This window comes from Belonocnema kinseyi, chromosome 5, assembly GCF_010883055.1.
Source record: "Belonocnema kinseyi isolate 2016_QV_RU_SX_M_011 chromosome 5, B_treatae_v1, whole genome shotgun sequence".
Taxonomy (NCBI): Eukaryota; Metazoa; Arthropoda; class Insecta; order Hymenoptera; family Cynipidae; genus Belonocnema; species Belonocnema kinseyi.
In genome coordinates, this window is record NC_046661.1 from 140,997,619 (window position 1) to 141,017,071 (window position 19,453).

Consider the following 19,453-nt stretch of genomic DNA (forward strand, 5'->3'; position numbering starts at 1 on the left):
AATTCGTAATGTTTGGTCAAATAAGCTTTGCTCTGGACATTTTTTCTGATTTCTAAACATCACTAAACGAGATTTATCGGTGTATTGTCATCTAAAGCCGAGTTAACTTTCCTGACCTCTCTATAGTATTTTATCAATCGTATATATTTCAATGGATGCATTGAGGGTATCAAACTTTTGCGCTATTTATGAGGACTTCTGGTTTCAGACTAATCGCAATGCACAGTGACAAGCCTGTGTGAATGTGGTGAGTTCAAAGATAATAATATCTTTGGTGAGTTTGTGTCTGAACTCTACCTAGAGGATCCCTAGTCTGTTTAGCGACCAAAGATATTAGAAGTCTGGATGCGGCACCTCACTAGCGAACCTAGGAAAAGTTCCAAGAACTAAAATAATACAATTGGTTAGAAGGAGACAGAAATCTCTCTATCTCTTTTTAACTTATTGCATTCTTTTTAGTTCCTGGAAGTCACTATAGGTTCGCTAGTGAGGTGCCGCATCTTGGATCTAGTCAGCAGTGGGACTCCGCAGTGGGACCCCGATGCTTTTTTGGAAGTGGAAAATCGAACGAACCTCTCTTTTTATGCCCACACGTTAGAAAAAGAGGTCCGTTCGATTGTCTACATTCGACACGATATCGGAGTCCCACTGCCGATACCGTTTCGAAAATCCAAGAAGCTATGGTCCCGCATCTTGGTGGTACGAAATAGGTACAAGCCGCGTCTCGTAAAGTCACCTCCATATTGGTTACCATGACAGTGCAGAGACGCTTTTCTAACGATTCATATCATTTCGCGTCATGCTGTAGTACAGCGTTTCTCAAACTCACATACTCAAAAGCTTAAGTGTTCCTGATTTAAGGTCTAAAAAGTTTGATCAGAAAAAGTTATCCAGCTTAGGGGCACTATATGTGAAACTTGAAAATCTGAAACTTACACTAACCTAAAATTGGGGCGGGCACGGCCTCGGATTGAGATAAAAAATTCAATTTTTAGTTTTAAAAAAGTATAAAAACACCTCCCGTGATATTTCAAAATATGGAGACTCTGAATGAGAATGAGAGAATGAGAATGTCGCGGTGTAACAAACTGTATGTCACTTTTTTGGTTTTGAAAATAATTAAACAGGATTATTTGTATATTAAATTAGACACTACCTGAAATAAATAATTTAGCGAATAAGAACCAAGCTAGTTACATTGCGAAAGCATCGCAAAAAAATGATAAAATTTAAAAAAATTTAAGTTTTAGATCAGGATTTTTTTTAGATTCAATTTTTTCATCTCAGTTATTAAGAAAAGCTTAAACAGAGAAGCAGTACTTGTAAAACGTCCGAAAATTACAAAAATTAAAATAATACGCTTAATGGGGGTCCAGTACAGCAAGTACATTGTATTATATTGTATTGTTATAATAATCACAATAATTCTTCATTATTATAATCAATGATTCTATTTTTAATCAATTATAATTAATTTTTATAATATTTAAAATAATAAAAACATTACTTCAGCATACTTTATACAATTACTGCAAATGATTTAAAATAAGTTCAGTAATAAAAAACACACAAGAAAATTTGTATACTTTCTTTGTTACTTCCAAAATCGGTCGTGTGCATACTACGGAATTATAATTCTACAAATATGTTGCAAGGCACTTACAATTTTTTAATAGCACGCTTTTCCCGTTTTTATATTATTCATAAATATAAGTGACATGTTTCTGATTTTCATTTCAGCTTTATACGATTATTTATAAGACTGTTTTCGAGTTTTTCTGCAATTCGCACATGCAGCGTTTAACACGGTTTAAGCTCGCGCCCAACGTTCTTTTAAAAATGGAGGTCACTTTAGGAATTTCTACGGGCGATTTGATTGGTTCACTTTTTTTTAGTTACGCGTGGCGAGACCATAGCTTCTTGGATCATGGTCAGTCATCGTAAGAGTTTCAAAGATTTTGTTAGGTTGTGGCAGATTCTGTTATATAGTACGTATAAGAGGTGAGTAAGAAACCGTAAAGGAAAAGAAGATTTTGTGTTAGGATTAATATTATAATTATTATATTGACATATCTCTTCGAGGTTCATTCTATTGTCTAATTGCGTGGAGTCTTCGATGACGTGAGACGTTTTAGGTTAGGTGTCACGAATCTCGTGGTCCCTGTATTTATTATGCAGTGATTTTTTTTTCGGAGGCTAAAATATTCGGTAATTTAAATTTAAAAGTGTGTGGTGCGAAGTGAAAAAGGGAGAAGTTGGTTGAAAATTAAATTATTTTGTTAGAAATTTATCATTGTACTTTGAAAAATAATTCTTTGGTGGAAAATGTAACTATTTTCTTAAAATTTGGACTTTTTCGTTGAAAATTTTACTGTTTGGATGAAATTTAATATTTTTTGTCAAAAGAAATTGTTTTTTTTTCGTGAAAAATTATTCTTTGTCCGAAATTCAGTTTTTCGGTTGATAATTTAACTATTTGCTGAACAATTAATTTACTTTATTAGGAAATTAAAAAATGTTATTAATAGGTATTTTTTGCTAAAATATCAACTATTTTGTTTAAAATTCGTCTTCTTGGTTGAAACATTATCTACTTTGTTAAAAATTGAACTATTTTGTTGAAAATTTATCTCTTGGGTAAAAATTAATTATTTTCTAGAAAATTCAACAGTTTTGTTGAAAAGGAACTTTTTGGTTGAAGATTAATCATTTAATTAAAATTCATCTCCGGTTGAGTATTGAAGTATTTTGAATTCGTTATTAGTTGTTGTTGAAAATTGATTCTATTTAATTGGAACTTAAAATATGCTAAAAATTTATCTTTTTTTCGTTGAAAATTCATTTTAAACAGGAACTTTAACTATTCCATTTTTGTTTGAAAATTGATATCGAATTTTTTTAATTAAAAAATAATATTTTTACCAAATTAATGTTTAAAATTTTTTTTTATTTCAAATTTCAACTATTTAGTTGAAACTTAAACTATTAAAAGAACTTTAAAAAAAAAAAGATTAATAATTTTAGTTGATATTCATCTCCTTGGTTCTTTGTTAAGAATTCGTTATTTTTTGACGTTGGAAATTTATTCTATTTATTTGAAAATTAAAATATTTGCTTGAAAATTCATGAATTTTCTAGAAAAAAACGTCTTTTGTGATAAAAAATTCATCTTTTTGGTTGAAAATTTATCTTTGTTTGATTAAGAATTTAATTATTTGTTTAAAATTTTCATTATTTTGTTGAATACTAAACAGTTTAATTAAAAATTCATCCTTCTTCTTTGAAAACTAATTTTTTGAATAGGAAATTTAACTATTCCACTTTTTATTTTATTTTTTTAAATTGATATCAAATTTGTTTCGTTTTTTTTTAAATATTTTTTTTTAGTTCAAAATTCAACTATTTAGTCTAAATTTAAATTATTAAAAAAACAATAAGTTCAAAAGATTAATAATTTTAGTTGAAATTCATCTCCTTGGTTGAGTATTTAAGTATTTTATTAAAAATTTGTTTTTTTTGTCGTTCAAAATTGATTCTATTAATTTGAAAATAAAAATGTTTGGTTCAAAATTCTTGTATTTTATTGAAAAATCGTCAAAAAATTATTCTTTTTGGTTGAAAAGCCATCTTTCTTTGATTACAAATTTTCATTATTTTGTTAAATACTAAACAGTATTATAAAAAATATATCCTTTTTCGTTAAAAATTAATTTTTTGAACAAGAACTTTAACTATTCCATTTTTTTTTTTTTTTTTTTTGAAAATTGATATCAATTTTTTTTAGTTAAAAAATAATGCTATTTTTACCAAATTAATGTATTTTTTAAAATTTATTTATTTTTTTTAGTTCAAAATCTTGCCTTCGCTGTTGACAATTGAACTATTTTCTGAAAAATTATTATTATTTTTTTTTTAAATAAATTTTTTAACTTAAAATTTCATTATTAGATTTTTTGTGAAAAATGGATCTTATTTAGTTGGAAATTAATATATATTATTTTTAAAAATGGTGTTTTTTTTTCGTAAAAATTAATTTTCTTGTTTGGAAATTGAATGTTTTTGTTGGCAATTCAATTATTTTGTGAAAAATTAATCTACTTCATAGAAAATTCAATTATTTTATTAATAGGTAATTTTTTACTGAAAAATCAACTATTTTGTTTAAAATTCGTCTTTTAGGCTGAAAATCAATTTTTTAAAACTACAAAGTGAACTTTTCTATTTGGAAATTCCAATAATTGCTATAAAAAAAATCACCGATTTGATGAAAAAGTAATTTTTTAATTAAAAATCCAGCAATTTGGTGGAAAACTCAGCTATTTTTATGAAAATTCATCTCTTTTGGGTAAAAATGAAATATTTTATAGTAAATTCAACAATTTCTTTTAAAAGGCACTTTTTGATTTAAGATTAATCATTTTAGTTGAAAATTCATCTCATTGGTAGAGTATTTAAGTACTTTTTGAAAAAGTCGTTTTTGTTTTTGAAATTTGTTCTTTTTAAATTCACGTGTTTTTGGTGAAAAATTGTCTTTTGTTTCAAATATTTAATCTTTTGGGTTAAAAATCATCTTTTTTTATTAAAAATTTAATTATTTGTTTTACATTTTCATTATTTTGGTGAATACTCAACAATTTTGTTAAAAATTAATCCTTTTTCATTGAAAATTAATTTTTTAATAGGAAATTTAGCTTCAATTTTTGGTTGAAAATCATGTATTTTGTTGAATACTCGTTTTTTGTGGTAAAAAATTAATCTCTTGGTTTGAAAATTTATGTATTTTGTTGAAAAATCGTTTTTTTTAAGGTAAAAAAATTAATCTTTTTGGTTAAAAAATCATCTTTCTTTGATTAAAAATGTAATTATTAGTTTAACATTTTCATTATTTTGTTGAATACTCAAAAATATTGTTAAAAATTCATCCTTTCTCGTTGAAAATTAATTGTTTTAACAGGAAATTTAACTATTTCATTTTTAGTTAAAAATTTATGTCAAATTTTTTAGTGAAAAATAATACTAATTTTATAAAAATTCATGTATTTTTTTTAATTCGTCATTTTTAGCTTAAAATTGAACTATTTAGTTAAAATTTGAAATATTTGGTTACTTTATTAAAAATTCGTCGAAAATGAATTAAGAATTTAACGATTTCTATGAAATTCTTTTTCTTTTTTGACTGAGAAATCTTTCCTGGTGGAAAATTGAGCTTTTGTTAATTTTTTTTTATAATTAATTTTTCCATTGAAGATTAAATTATTTCGTTGAAAATTAGTATATTTTTCTTTAATTCAACTGTTCTTGGATCAAAATTAAAATTCCCTTTAGTTGAATTATCAACAATTACATTTTTCTGTAAAAAATCATCCATTTGGTTCAAAATTTATCGACTTTGGTTAAGGATTAAACAATTTGCCGAAAAGTATTTTTGTTTGTTTGAATATCACGAAGTTTGATTTAAAATTAATATATTTTTTGGTAAAGATAATAATTATAACATTTTTTTGTAAATTAATTATTCTGGTTAAAAATTAATTACTTTGTAACCAAAATTCAACAATTTTGTTCAAAATATACTTTTTGGTTTAAGATTCATAATTTAAGTTGAAAATTTATCTCTTTAGTTTAAAATGTATCTATTTGTGTGATAAAAAAAAGAGGAGGAGGGAAGAGAACTAAAGTAATGGGCGTCGATAATGTGCAGTAGAGTATAGAGAGAAAAAGGTTGGTCAGATTTATGGAAAGATGGGTTAACCGGCAGTGGAAAAAACGCATAGGGGCGGGTATTAAAGATTATAATGGGTAGTGGATTAAAAGGGAGAATGACAGCAATATTCATGGATTTAAAGACGACGTTTCATTCATTGGACTGTGAAGCGATAAAAAAAGTTACGTTGAGAAAGGAGATAGAGCGTTTAATAAAGAGACTATAGGATATTTTTAAATAAGATTTTAGCAAAGATTTTAAGGGAGGATGGATTGGGAAGAGGAGAACAAAAGTGCAGAATCTGTAAATGGAAAGATGAAACATGGGAACATGTGTGGTAAGGTTTTAGGGGAGAAGGGATTGGAAAATGGAGGAAAGGACAAAGTGCAGAATCTGTATGGTAAGGCGAAGCAGAGAGAATGCGGTAAAGATTCTAGGGGAGAGTGATGTGGCCATTTTTTGGCTGTTGTGCCTGATCATTCTCGCAGAATCTAATAATAAGGCGAAGCAGAGAGAATGCGGTAAAGATTCTAGGGGAGAGTGCAGTTACCATTTTTTTGGCTCTTGTCCTTGATCATTCTCTTTGTGAAGGGACAGATGAAACATGGGAGCATATATTGCAAGGTTTTAGGGGAGGAATTAAGGACAAAATAAGGTGGTAAGAGAATGCGGTAAAGATTCTAGGGGAGAGTGCAGTTACCATTTTTTGGCTGTTGTCCTTGATCATTCTTTTTCTGAATGGACAGATGAAACATGGGAGCATATATTGCTAGGTTTTAAGGGAGAAATTAAGGACAAAATAAGGTGGCAAGAGAATGTGGTAAAGATTTTAGGGGAGAAAGGATTGAAAAAGGGAGGAGAGAAGAAAGTGCAGAATCTCTGAACGGTAAGGTGAAGCAGAGAGAACGCGGTAAAGATTCTAGGGGAGAGTGATGTGGCCATTTTTTGGCTGTTGTGCCTGATCATTCTCGCAGAATCTAATATTAAGGCGAAGCAGAGAGAATGCGGTAAAGATTCTAGGGGAGAGTGCAGTTACCATTTTTTGGCTGTTGCCCTTGATCATTCTCTTTGGGAATGTACAGATGAAACATGGGAGCATATATTGCAAGGTTTTAGGGGAAGAATTAAGGACAAAATAAGGTGGAAAGAGAATGGGGTAAAGATTTTAGGGGAGAGTGCAGTGGCCATTTTTTGGCTATTGTGCCTGATCATTCTCGCAGAATCTAATAATAAGGCGAAGCAGAGAGAATGCGGTAAAGATTCTAGGGGAGAGTGCAGTTACCATTTTTTGGCTGTTGTCCTTGATCATTCTCTTTGTGAATGGACAGATGAAACATGGGAGCATATATTGCTAGGTTTTAAGGGAGAAATTAAGGACAAAATAAGGTGGAAAGAGAATGTGGTAAAGATTTTAGGGGAGAAAGGATTGGAAAAGGGAGGAGAGAAGAAAGTGCAGAATCTCTGAACGGTAAGGCGAAGCAGAGAGAATGCGGTAAAGATTCTAGGGGAGAGTGCAGTGGCCATTTTTCGGCTGTTGTGCTTGATCATTCTCTCTTCTTGCAGATTATAATGGTGGAACTCCTAAAAAAGCGCAAAGTCTCGAAAAAGACAAAAAAGTCCTGGCGCAAAAATGTCGATGTCAAGGATGTCGACAAGTTCCTGGAGAACAAACGCCTCGAGGAACGTCTCGGTGCGCCATTTTCCGAAAGACCAGACTCGGCACTTTTTTCCGTCGATACAAGCCGTGACGAAACGCTCCTCACGACCAAATCAGAGAGGCGAGCTCGTCTCAGGTTGAAATTGAAAGATCCGCGATGCTTTTCCGTCCTGAAACCACACACGGCAGTTCCGGATCCAATAACGAAGAGAAATCGCGTGAGGACTCGGGAGGAGCGTAAAAATCCGATCACGAGACGAGTCGAGAACGAGAGGAAGATAAATGGAATTCTGAAGCTGAAAGAGAAGGGTGCCTTGAAAAACAGAGATTTAGCCGACGAGAAAAGAGCGAAGAGGCCCAGGCGTGGAGAATTTAATGATGATATCTGGGAAAAGGATTTAAGGATTGTTCCGGAATTGGATAATGAGTGGTACACTACGGACACTGTGAGGCACGTTTTGGCCAATACGGGAAGGAAGAGGAAGAGAGCCCCGATGACCTTGGTTAAAAAATCGTCGGTCCTTCCGGCTGTGGAAATTCCACATCCGGGAACATCCTACAATCCTTCTTTTTCTGATCATCAAGATTTACTCAGGGAAGTTGCTGAGAAGCAGTTGAAGTTTGAAAAGGAGGAGGCGCACTTGGAGAGGGTCACTACAAAAATGTTCAAGAAGGTATATTTCTTTTTTATTTATTTTTTGCTCAATTAATAGGGTCTTCATTTTCGAACCATTTTTATTTTCATTTTAAGTTTTATATTTTTAAGCGTACATTTTTTATTTAAAGAATTGTAAAATCCTGTTTTGAATACTTTTTAAAAATTAGAAGCGTTTGAAATTGAAAATTTTTTATGGAAAAAATTTTTTATTCGATCAAACTGTACATATAAATTAATTATTTTTAGAATGAATATGTACATTAAGTATTGATTTATTGATTTGACAGAACGATTCTGTATCTGTTCAGAATTTTCCAATTTTAATGTTAAAAATTAAACTTTAATTTCGAAAGTTTTAGTCATTAAACAAAATTTAAGCGTCCGATTGAAACTTTATGAACTACTTTTAACTTAAAAATAAATTCATAATAATATATTCGTAAAAATAAATCTTTTTTGATTGAGAAATTATCTTTTTTTTTTAAATTTAATTATTAGTTTTAAGTTTTCATTATTTTCTTGAATACTTAACAGTATTGCTAAAAATTTATCTTTTTTTTCGTTGAAAATTAATTTTAAACAGGAACTTTAACTATTCCATTTTTGTTTGAAAGTTGATATCGAATTTTTTTAATTAAAAAATAATACTATGTTTACCAAATTAATGGTTTTTTTTTAATTTCCTTTTTTTTTATTTCAAATTTCAACTATTTAGTTGAAACTTAAACTCTTAAAAGAACAATTTTTTTAAAAAAGATTAATAATTTTAATTGATATTCATCTCCTTGGTTCTTTGTTAAGAATTCGTTATTTTTTGACGTTGGAAATTTATTCTATTTATTTGAAAATTAAAATATTTGCTTGAAAATTCATGAATTTTCTAGAAAAAAACGTCTTTTGTGATAAAAAATTAATTATTTGTTTTAAATTTTCATTATTTTGTTGAATATTAAACAGTTTCATTAAAAATTCATTATCCTTTTTTGTTGAAAATTAATTTTTTGAACAGGAAATTTAACTATTCAATTTTTATTTTATTTTTTTAAATTGATATCAAATTTGTTCAGTTTTTTAAAAATATTTTTTTTAGTTCAAAAAATTTTTTTAGTTAAAAAATAATGCTATTTTTACCAAATTAATGTATTTTTTTTTAAAATTTATTCATTTTTTTTGAGTTAAAAATCCTGCCTTCGCTGTTGACAATCTCACTGTTTTGCAGAAAATGAGTTCTATTTAAAAAAATTCTAATTTTTGTTTAAAGAATCATCATTTCATTTGAAAAATTATTTATTTAGTTTAAAATTGAAGTATTTTCTGGAAAAATTATTATTTTCTTTATGAAAATTAATTTTTTCAATTAAAATTTTAATATTAAATTTTTTGTCAAAAATGGATCTTATTAAAATATCGTTTGAGTCTAAAATATTCTATTTTTATCCCACTCAAATTATTTTTTAAGGAAGAAAAAGAATAATTATTTCATATTTAGTAATATTTGATTATTCGGAATAATTTATTTGAAACCAAATATTTAAAAAGTAAACAATTTATTCATATTAAAAAAAAAAACATAATTTTAAAGTTAAATTTTTCCATTTTTTTGCATAAATAAGAATTGAAGACTCATTATTTAAAGAAATTTTTTTAGTCATTTTAATAGATATTTAAAAGTTTAAAAAATCTAAAATAATTAATCGAAAATTTGAAATTATTTCAAATAATTTAAGCGAACTGTGTGTACCGAAATTTAGGGTCAAATAGCCACAAATTTAAAAAGAAATCTAGATTTTTCTAGATTAAAAGAAAAAAAAAATTTTCAGCTTTTTAAGTCTTGTGAATGACAAAGGGCTTCAAAAGATTTTAAAAAATTCTTATGATTCCGAGGAAAATTGAAAATGATTTTTCATTTTAATAAATTATTTAAAAAGAATTTAAAAGATTTCCACAATTAGCAAAAAAAAATCTGGAAGATTTTCAGACTTTTTTAATTTTGCAGGATTTTATCAAAATCGTAGGAAAATTTCGATTCGTTTTAAAATATATTTAGAAGTTCGGAAAAAATTTTTAAAATTGATTTTAAATTCGAAAAAATTTTAAACAACTTCTAGTTTTTATTTTCATGGATATTTTTATCTTTTTATTTAAAAATATGTCTTTTTTTCTGGTTGAAAATTGAACTATTTTGTGAAAATTTTAACTATTTTGTTAAAAATTCCGTTCTTTCTGATTGAAAGTTATATTTTTTAATTAAAAACTTAACTGTTTTTTGTTTTTATTATAAATTTATCTTCTTTTTTAGGTGAAAATTTAACTATTTGCTTTAAAATTAATGTATTTTGTTAAAAATTCGTCTTTTTGGTAGCGAATTAACTTTTTTTTTTTGAAAATTCAACTATTTTGACAAAAATAAATGTATTTTGTTGACATTTTTATTTTTTTCCATAAAAAATTAATCTTCCTGATAGAAAAAGCAAGTGTTTTATGAAACATTAATTTACTCTAATGAAAATTTATCTATAATGTTGAAAATTCCTTTCTTTTTTGCTTGTAAATTAATTTTTTTAATTAAAAATTTAAATATTCACTTTTGAGCTGATAATTCATCTTTTTTAGTTGAAAATTGAACTAATTGGTTGAAAATTCATGTATTTTGTCAAAAATTGGTCTTGTTTTGTTGTTAGAAAATTAATTTTCTCAGTTGAAAATTCAATCTTTCATCCGAAAATTCAAATATTTGCTGAAAAATCCAAAAATTTGGTGGAAAAGTGATTTTTTGCTTAAAAATTCAACTGCTTCGGTGAAAAAATGATCTATTTTTTGAAAATAATACAATTTTGGTAATAAAGTATCCTTTTTGGTTGAAAAGTCAATTATTTCGTAGAAAATTCGTCTCTTTTGGTTAAACTCAACTGTTTTTTTATTTAAAATAAAAATATCAATTATTAAATTTTTCGCTGAGAATTTATTTTTTTTGTTGTTAAAAATTAATTTCTTTCTACAAAAATTCGACTATTTTGTCGAAAAATGTTGACTTTTTTCTGGTTGAAAATTAATTTTGAAACTTCAAATTTCACTATTCAATTTTTGGTAAAGAAATTTTTTTTTACTTGAATAAAAATTAACTGTTTTGTTAAAAAAACGTGTTTTATTCGCAAACAATCAATTTTTTAAATTAAAAATGTAACTATTCCTTTTTTTTTTGTTCTTTTTAATTGAAAATTCATCTCTTTAGTTGAATTTTTTTTTATTTGTTAAAATTAATTCCTCCCTGGAAAATTTGACTTTAATATTTTTTGATGGTATATTTATATTTTCAGTGAAAAATTCAATTGTATGGTTAAGAATTAAGCTACTTTGTAGAAAACTATTTTATTTCGTTAAAAATTAACTGTTTTGTTAAAAATTTGTGTTTTGTTAGAAAAGAATTAATTTTATTAATTGAAAATGTAACTTTTTTTTTATTTTAAAATTAATGTCTTTTTAAAAAAATGCAATTGTTTGGTTAAAAATTAACCACTTTTAGTTGAATTAAACTGTTTTTGTTAAAAAATAAAAATGTATTTTGATTTAAACTTTTTTTTGGGTAAACATTTTTTTTATTAAACATTTTTGGTCTCTTTTGTTCAAAAATTAAGCTACTTTTGTAGAAAATTCAACAGTTTTGTTGAAAATTTGACTAATTTATTAAAAAATATTGTTTTTTTGCTTAAAAACTTATTTTTGATCTGAAAATTTAACTAGCCTAGTTAAACATTTATCATTTTGTTGAATTTTTTTTCTAAATTAAGTCTTTCATAGAAAAAGCAACTTTTCTATTTTTGGTGGAATATTTATATTTTTTAGTTGAAAAATTCAGTTGTATGGTTAAAAATTAATCTAATTTGTAGAAAATTAAACAATTTTGTTTGAAAGTAATTTTTTTTATAAAGATTCATTTGACTTGAAAGTTCATCTCTTTGGTTAAAAATTTAACTATTCTAAAAAAATCATTGTTTTGTGGTAGAAAATTTATTTTTGAACTAAAAATTTAACTAATCCAGTTGAAGATTCATTTTTTTTTTTGACATTTTCGTTGTTGTTAAAATTAATTCGTTAACTGAAAATTAAACTTTTATATTTTTACGTGAAATATTTATATTTTTTAGTTGAAAATTCAATTGTATCGTTAAAACTAAGGTTATTTTGTAGAAAATCCAAGAGTTTTGTTAAAAATTTAACTATTTTGTTGAAAAAGTGTTGTTTTTTGATTAAAAATTTATTTTTGAATTGAAAATTGAACTGTTCCATTTTAAAATTCATCAATTTTTTCGCGAAATATTCTTCATTTGATTTGAATGTTTATCTCTGGTTAAAGATTTAACTATTTAAAAAAAATTATTGTTTTGTGGTCGAAAATTTATTTTGGAAATACAAATTTGAATAATTCAGTTGAAGATTCATCAATTTGGTTGACATTTAAAAAATATATAATTCTTTAATTGAAAATTCAACTTTTATATTTTTACGTGAAATATTTATATTTTTTAAATTTTAGTTGAAATTAAAAAAAAAATTCTTTAATTGAAAATTCAACTTTTCTATTTTTGGTGAAATATTTGTTTTTTTTTTTGGTGACAATTCAATTTTTTGGTTAAAAATTAACCATTTTTAGTTGACTTGAACTGTTTTTGATGAAAAATAAAAATCTGTTTTAATTAATGTATCAAATATTACATTTTGCGCCTCTTTTGGTTAAAAATTAAACTGGTTTGTAGAAAATTCAAAATTTCTGTTTAAAAATGTACTATTTTGTTGAAAAAATGTTTTTCTGTGATTAAAAAATTATTTTTTTTTACTGAAAATGTAAATATTCCGGTTGAACATTCATCAATTTTGTTTAAAAGTAATTTTTTTGTTGAAGATTCTTAATTTGATTTGAAAGTTCATCTTTTTGGTTAAAAATTTAACTGTTAAAAAAAAATCATTCGATAAAAAAATATGAATTTTCAAGCAAAAAAATGAATTTTCTGCCATACAGTATAATTATTTGTCCAAAAACGAATACTTTTTAACAAAAGATTTTAATATTCAATAAAATAGTTAAATCTTTAAGTAAATAGTAGAATTTGTAACCAGAATGTAGAATTTTGAACCAAAAAAATTGTTCATTTAAAATTCCACTCCTTGGTTGAAAGTTGAACGAATTTTGTTAAATTTCATTTTTTTTTCCATTGAAGATTCATAATTTTATTTGAAAGTTCGTTTTTTTGGCTAAAAAATTTAATTAAAAATTCGTTTTGTTGTAAACAAGTTTTTTTAAACTGCAAATTCAAATATTTTTTTAAAAAAGTCAACCGATTAATTGTAAATAAACTTTTTTGTTCTTATTTCATGTTCTTGCTTTTAAAATTAAATTGTTTGATAGAGAATTAGGCTTTTTGGCTTGAAAATTCAAAAAATTGGTATAAAATTAAACTGTTTTGTAGAAAATTCGTCCTTTTTTGGTAGAAAATCCACTTTTTTCAAAATATAGTCATGTTGAAAATATATACTGTTTGGTCAAATCTAACTGTTTTTTATTTTTTATTAAAGTTTTGTAGTGGAAATATCAACTATAAAATTTTTGTTGAAAATTCAACAATTTGCTTAAAATTATTTTTCATTCTTGACTGAAAATTTTTTTTTGGTAGAAAATGTACTTTTTGGTAGAAATTTCATCTCTTTTTGGTTAAAAATGCAACTTCTTAGTTGAAGATTTATCTATTTTGCTTGATAATTAAACTATTTTGTTGAAAATAAAAAAATTTCGTATAAAATTCAACTTTCTTGTAGAAAATTTGTTTTTATCGTTGTTGTTTTAATTGAAATTTAATTTTTCTCAGTAGAAATTCATCTGCCTAATTTTCATTTCTTCTGGTTAAAAATTCAACAGTTTGGTTAAAAATTAAGCTACTTTCTAGAAAATTTAACTATTTTGGTTGAAAATTATTATTTTTTACGGCAGAAAAATTAATTTTCAAGCTGAAAAAATATCATTTTAAGTTAATATAGTTGATATATTCGGTTGCAAATTGCTGGGAAAATTTCAGGTTTCCCCAGCAGAAAAAGAGAAGAACACCCTGAAGGAATTGTCGGAAGGACTGCCCCTAAAACCAGAGGACAAAATCAAAAATTCCGAGGTTGAGGATGGCGACTCAACTGTAAAATCCGTGAATCCGCCAGCGAAAAATGAGAAAAAAACTCTCCAGAAGCGACGAAAGCAGAAGGAGCAACGGCAATTGGCGTTCCAGCGGCGGGAACAAAAAGTCGAGAAGAAAAAACGAGCCGATCTCTACAAGCTGAAACTGCTCGAGAAGCAGATGCAGAAGAAGGAGTCGAAGGAGAAGAAGCTGCGGGAGATGCGCGAGAAAAATAAGGAGAGGAAATCTGTCGAGCCGAAAATCTTGAGCAAAGTGAAATTTGAAGCGGCAGAGCCAGATTTCCAACTGGGCGGGGAACTCACTGGCAGTTTGAGAAATTCACAACCTACGGGAAATATTCTGAAGGATCGATTTAAATCGCTGCAACAGAGAAACATTGTCGCACCCGGACATCGCGTTTTGTGAGTATTTCTCTCTCCCCCCCCCCCTTTTTTTTTGGGGGGGTTTTTTCAGGGCTTTACAGGAAAAACCGGAGATTTTTCCAAGTTTTCATTATTTTAATAATTTTTTGTCAATTTGGAAAAGTGGTTTCTAATTTATTTAGAGTTCAGGGTGGCCATTGGACCGGGAAACCAGCAAAACCGGGAATGTTACAAATCCTTAGCAGAACAATTATTCCAAGTTCGATTTCAACATTTTTTTAAGCAGTTTGTTTAATTTTTTTTTTTAATTATAATATTATTCAGTTTACAATGCTTAATTTGAAAATCTTTTAATTAAAACATTTTTAATTTTTATTTTTAAACTTAAATTTTTAATTTAAGGAATTGTACAATTTTTGTTTAACTCAACTTTTTCGCGAGCGTGACTAATTTTTTGTTTAAATTGCATTATAAAATTAAATAGCAATGATTCTTTATTTGTAAAAGTAGCTTTATATTACTGCATTTAACTATTATGTTGAAAAATCGTTTTTTTTTTCTGTTTGAAATTAATTTTTTTAACTGAAAATTTAACTATTCTATTTTTTAAAATCATTTTTGGTTGAACATTTGGTTAGACATTTACCAGTTTGTTTGCAATATTTTCTCTCTGGACAAAAAATTTTTTTAGTTAAAAATTCAACACATGATGAAAAGTGGTCTTCTTTTGATGAATTAAACTGTTTTTAATTATAAATTAAAATTGTTATTGTTTGAAATATGAAATAGTATATTTTTTATTCAGAATTAAACTATTAAATTTTTTTGTTATTTTTAAATTATTATTTAATTGAAAATTCTTCTTTTTTGGTAGAAATTAATTTTCCTGGTTAAAAATTCAAATTTTTGGTTTAAAATTGAACGATTCTCGTTGAAGATTCATAATTTTAGTTGAAAATTCATCAGTTTGGTTAAAAATTAATGTTTTTCAACTGAAAATTTAACTATTCCATTTTTTGTTGAAAATTCATATTTTTTAGTTTAAAATTTCACTATTTGCCTAAAAATTTGTTTTTTTTTTAACAAAATTGAACTATTTCGTAAATATTCATTGTTTTACTCGAAAATAACTTTTTTAAACAAAAAATTGAATTGTTAAATTTTTTTCGTTTTGAAAAATTATAATTTTTAATTGAAAATTCGTTGCTTTTTTTGGTAGAAATTATTCTTCATGGTTGAAAATTCATAATTTTAGTTAAAAATTCATCAGTTTGGTTAAAATTTAATTTTTTTCAAACTGATAATTTTACTATTCCATTTTTTTTTATTGTTGAAAATTGGGATTTTTTAGTTGAAAATTCAACTATCTGCCTGAAAAATTAACTTTTTTAAAAAAAAATAAACTATTTTGTTGAAAATTCATATATTTTGTTGAAAAATCGTTATTTTTTGTAAAAAAAAATTCAAGAATTTCAGTTAGTCATCATTTTATTTAAAAAATTATCTTTTTGGTTTAAAATTTGACTATTGCAGCTGAAGATTTATATTTTCAGTTGAAAATTACTTTTATAAACAAAAAATTGAATTATTAAATTTTATTTGTTAAAAAATTATAATTCTTAATTGAAAATTTTCTTTTTTTTTTGTAGAAATTATTCTTCATGGTTGAAAATTCATAATTTTAGTTAAAAATTCATCAGTTTGGTTAAAATTTAATTTTTTTCAAACTGATAATTTAACTATTCCATTTTGTTGTTGTTGAAAATTGGCATTTTTTAGTTGAAAATTCAACTATCTGCCTGAAAAATTATCTTTTTTAGAAAAAGTTTAACTATTTTGTTGAAAAATCGTTATTTTTGTAAAAAAATGAAAGCATTTCAGTTACAGTCATCATTTTATTTAAAAAATTATCTTTTTGGTTTAAAATTTGACTATTGCAGTTTTTTAAACAAAAAATTGAATTATTAAATTTTTTTTCGTTTTGAAAAATTATAATTTTTAATTGAAAATTCGTTGCTTTTTTTGGTAGAAATTATTCTTCATGGTTGAAAATTCATAATTTTAGTTAAAAATTCATCAGTTTTGGTTAAAATTTAATTTTTTTTAAACTGATAATTTAACTATTCCATTTTTTTTTTTTTTTTAAATTGGGATTTTTTAGTTGAAAATTCAACTATCTGCCTGACAAATGATCTTTTTTAGAAAAAAATAAACTATTTTGTTGAAAATTCGTGTATTTTGTTAAAAAATCATTATTTTTTGTAAAAAAAATTCACTTGAAAATTTAATTATTACATATAAATATTTATCATCTTATTTTATTTAATATTTTTGAAAAATTATAATTTTTAATTGAAAATTCATGTTTTTTTTGTATAAATTAATCTTCATGGTTGAAAATTCATCTTTTTGATTTAAAATTGAACAATTCCCGTTGATAATTCATAATTTAAGTTAAAAATTCATCAGTTAGGTTATAATTTAATTTTTTTCAACTAATAATTTAACTATTCCATTTTTGTTGTTGTTGAAAATTGGGATTTTTTAGTTGAAAATTCAACTATCTGCCTGAAAAATTATCTTTTTTAGAAAAAATTTAACTATTTTGTTGAAAAATCGTTATTTTTGTAAAAAAATGAAAGCATTTCAGTTACAGTCATCATTTTATTTAAAAAATTATCATTTTGGTTTAAAATTTGACTATTGCAGTTGAAGGTTTATATTTTCAGTTGAAAATTTAACTATTACATATAAAGATTTAATATCTTAGTTGAAAATTACTTTTATAAACAAAAAATTGAATTATTAAATTTTATTTGTTAAAAAATTATAATTCTTAATTGAAAATTTTCTTTTTTTTTTTTTAGAAATTATTCTTCATGGTTGAAAATTCATAATTTTAGTTAAAATTTCATCAGTTTGGTTAAAATTTAATTTTTTTCAACTGATAATTTAACTATTCCATTTTTTTTTGTTGAAAATTCACATTTTTTAGTTGAAAATTCAACTCTCTGCCTGAAAAATTATCTTTTTTAGAAAAAAATAAACTATTTTGTTGAAAATTCATGTATTTTGTTGAAAAATCGTTATTTTTTGTAAAAGAAATTCAAGCATTTCAGTTACAGTCATTATTTTATTTTAAAAATTATGTTTTTGGTTTAAAATTTGACTATTGCAGTTGAAGGTTTATATTTTCAGTTGAAAATTTAACTATTACATATAAAGATTTAATATCTTAATTGAAAATTACTTTTTTAAACAAAAAATTGAATTATTAAATTTTTTTGTTGTTGAAAAATTATAATTTTTAATTGAAAATTTCCTTTTTTTTTGTAGAAATTATTCTTCATGGTTAAAAATTCATAATTTTAGTTATGAATTCATCAGTTTTGGTTAAAATTTATTTTTTTTTCAACTGATTATTTAACTATTCCATTTTTTAGTTAAAAATTCAACTCTCTGTCTGAAAAATTATCTTTTTTAGAAAAAATTAAAGTATTTTGTTGAAAATTCATGTATTTTGTTGAAAAATCGTTATTTTTTGTAAAAAAACTAATCTTTTTGTTTGGAAATTCATTTTTTTAGTTACAAATTCAAGCATTTCAGTTACATAGTCATCATTTTAATTAAAAAATTATCTTTTTGGTTGGAAATTTCACGATTCCAGTTGAAGATTCATCATCTTATTTGAAAATTACTTTTTTTAAACAAAAAATTGAATTATTAAATTCTTATTTTATTTTATTTTTTTGAAAAATTATAATTTTTAATTGAAAATTCATGTTTTTTTTATGTATAAATTAATCTTCATGGTTGAAAATTCATCTTTTTGGTTTAAAATTGAACAATTCCCGTTGATAATTCATAATTTAAGTTAAGAATTCATCAGTTAGGTTATAATTTAATTTTTTTCAACTAATAATTTAACTATTCCATTTTTTTTTTTTTTTGAAAATTGGCAGTTTTTAGTTGAAAATTCCACTATCTGTCTGAAAAATTATCTTTTTTAGAAAAAATTTAACTATTTTGTTGAAAATTGATGTATTTTGTTGATAAATCGTTATTTTTTGTAAAAAAAATTAATCTTTTTGTTTGGAAATTCATTGTTTTGGTTAAAAACTGATGCATTTCAGTTACATAGTCATTATTTTATTTTAAAAATGATATTTGTGGTTGGAAATTTCACGATTCCAGTTGAAGATTCATTATTTTAGTTGAAAATTACTAAACTCTTTTTTTTTTAATTAATTTTTTATGGAACATTCGTAATTTTAATTGAAAATTTATCGCTGTTATTTAAAAATGTAACTATTTTGTTGAAAATCAATTTTTCAACAAAAATTTAACTATTTTTCTGAAAATCCCATTTTTTTGGACAAGAATTAGATTTATAACGGAAAATTCAAATATTCTGTTTTTGGATAAAATTGAATCTTTTTTTTTTAAAGGAAAATTCAACTATTTGATTGAAGAGTGATATTTTTTGTTTAAAAATTAAACTATTATTTTGAAAATTTATCTTTCACGTTAGAAATAAATTTACTTGGTTGAAAAATAAACTCTTTTGTTACAAATTAATTTTTTTTTAATTTAAGATTCATTATTTTAATTCAATATTCATTTCTATGGTTGAATTTGATTACAAAATTGTTTTTTTTTGGATGAACAGGAATTTTTTACCGAAAATTAAACACTTTAAAATGAAATGAAAATTCATCTTTTTGATAGGTATAAAATTCAACAATTAAAGTTAAAGATTCAACCTTTTATTTGAAAATTCATCTCTTTGTATGAAAAGGAATTTTTGTACCGTAAATTTAACTATTTTTCTTAAAATCCGATTTTTTTGGTTAAGAATTATATTTCTAACGAAAAATTCAACTGTTTGGTTGA

General features: G+C 24.6%; 1 protein-coding gene across 1 annotated transcript in view; it reads left to right on the forward strand.

Moving 5' to 3' along the window:
- The first annotated feature begins 2,073 nt into the window (after nt 1-2,073).
- The window catches only part of LOC117173924 (ribosome biogenesis protein NOP53), a 19,016-nt gene continuing 1,636 nt past the window's right edge, over nt 2,074-19,453 (forward strand). Inside the window, exons 1-3 of the mRNA XM_033362571.1 lie at nt 2,074-2,208; nt 7,268-8,035; nt 14,088-14,599. Coding sequence (XP_033218462.1) covers nt 7,274-8,035; nt 14,088-14,599 — 1,274 coding nt within the window. The 5' untranslated portion in view covers nt 2,074-2,208; nt 7,268-7,273. The remainder of the gene's footprint in view (nt 2,209-7,267; nt 8,036-14,087; nt 14,600-19,453) is intronic.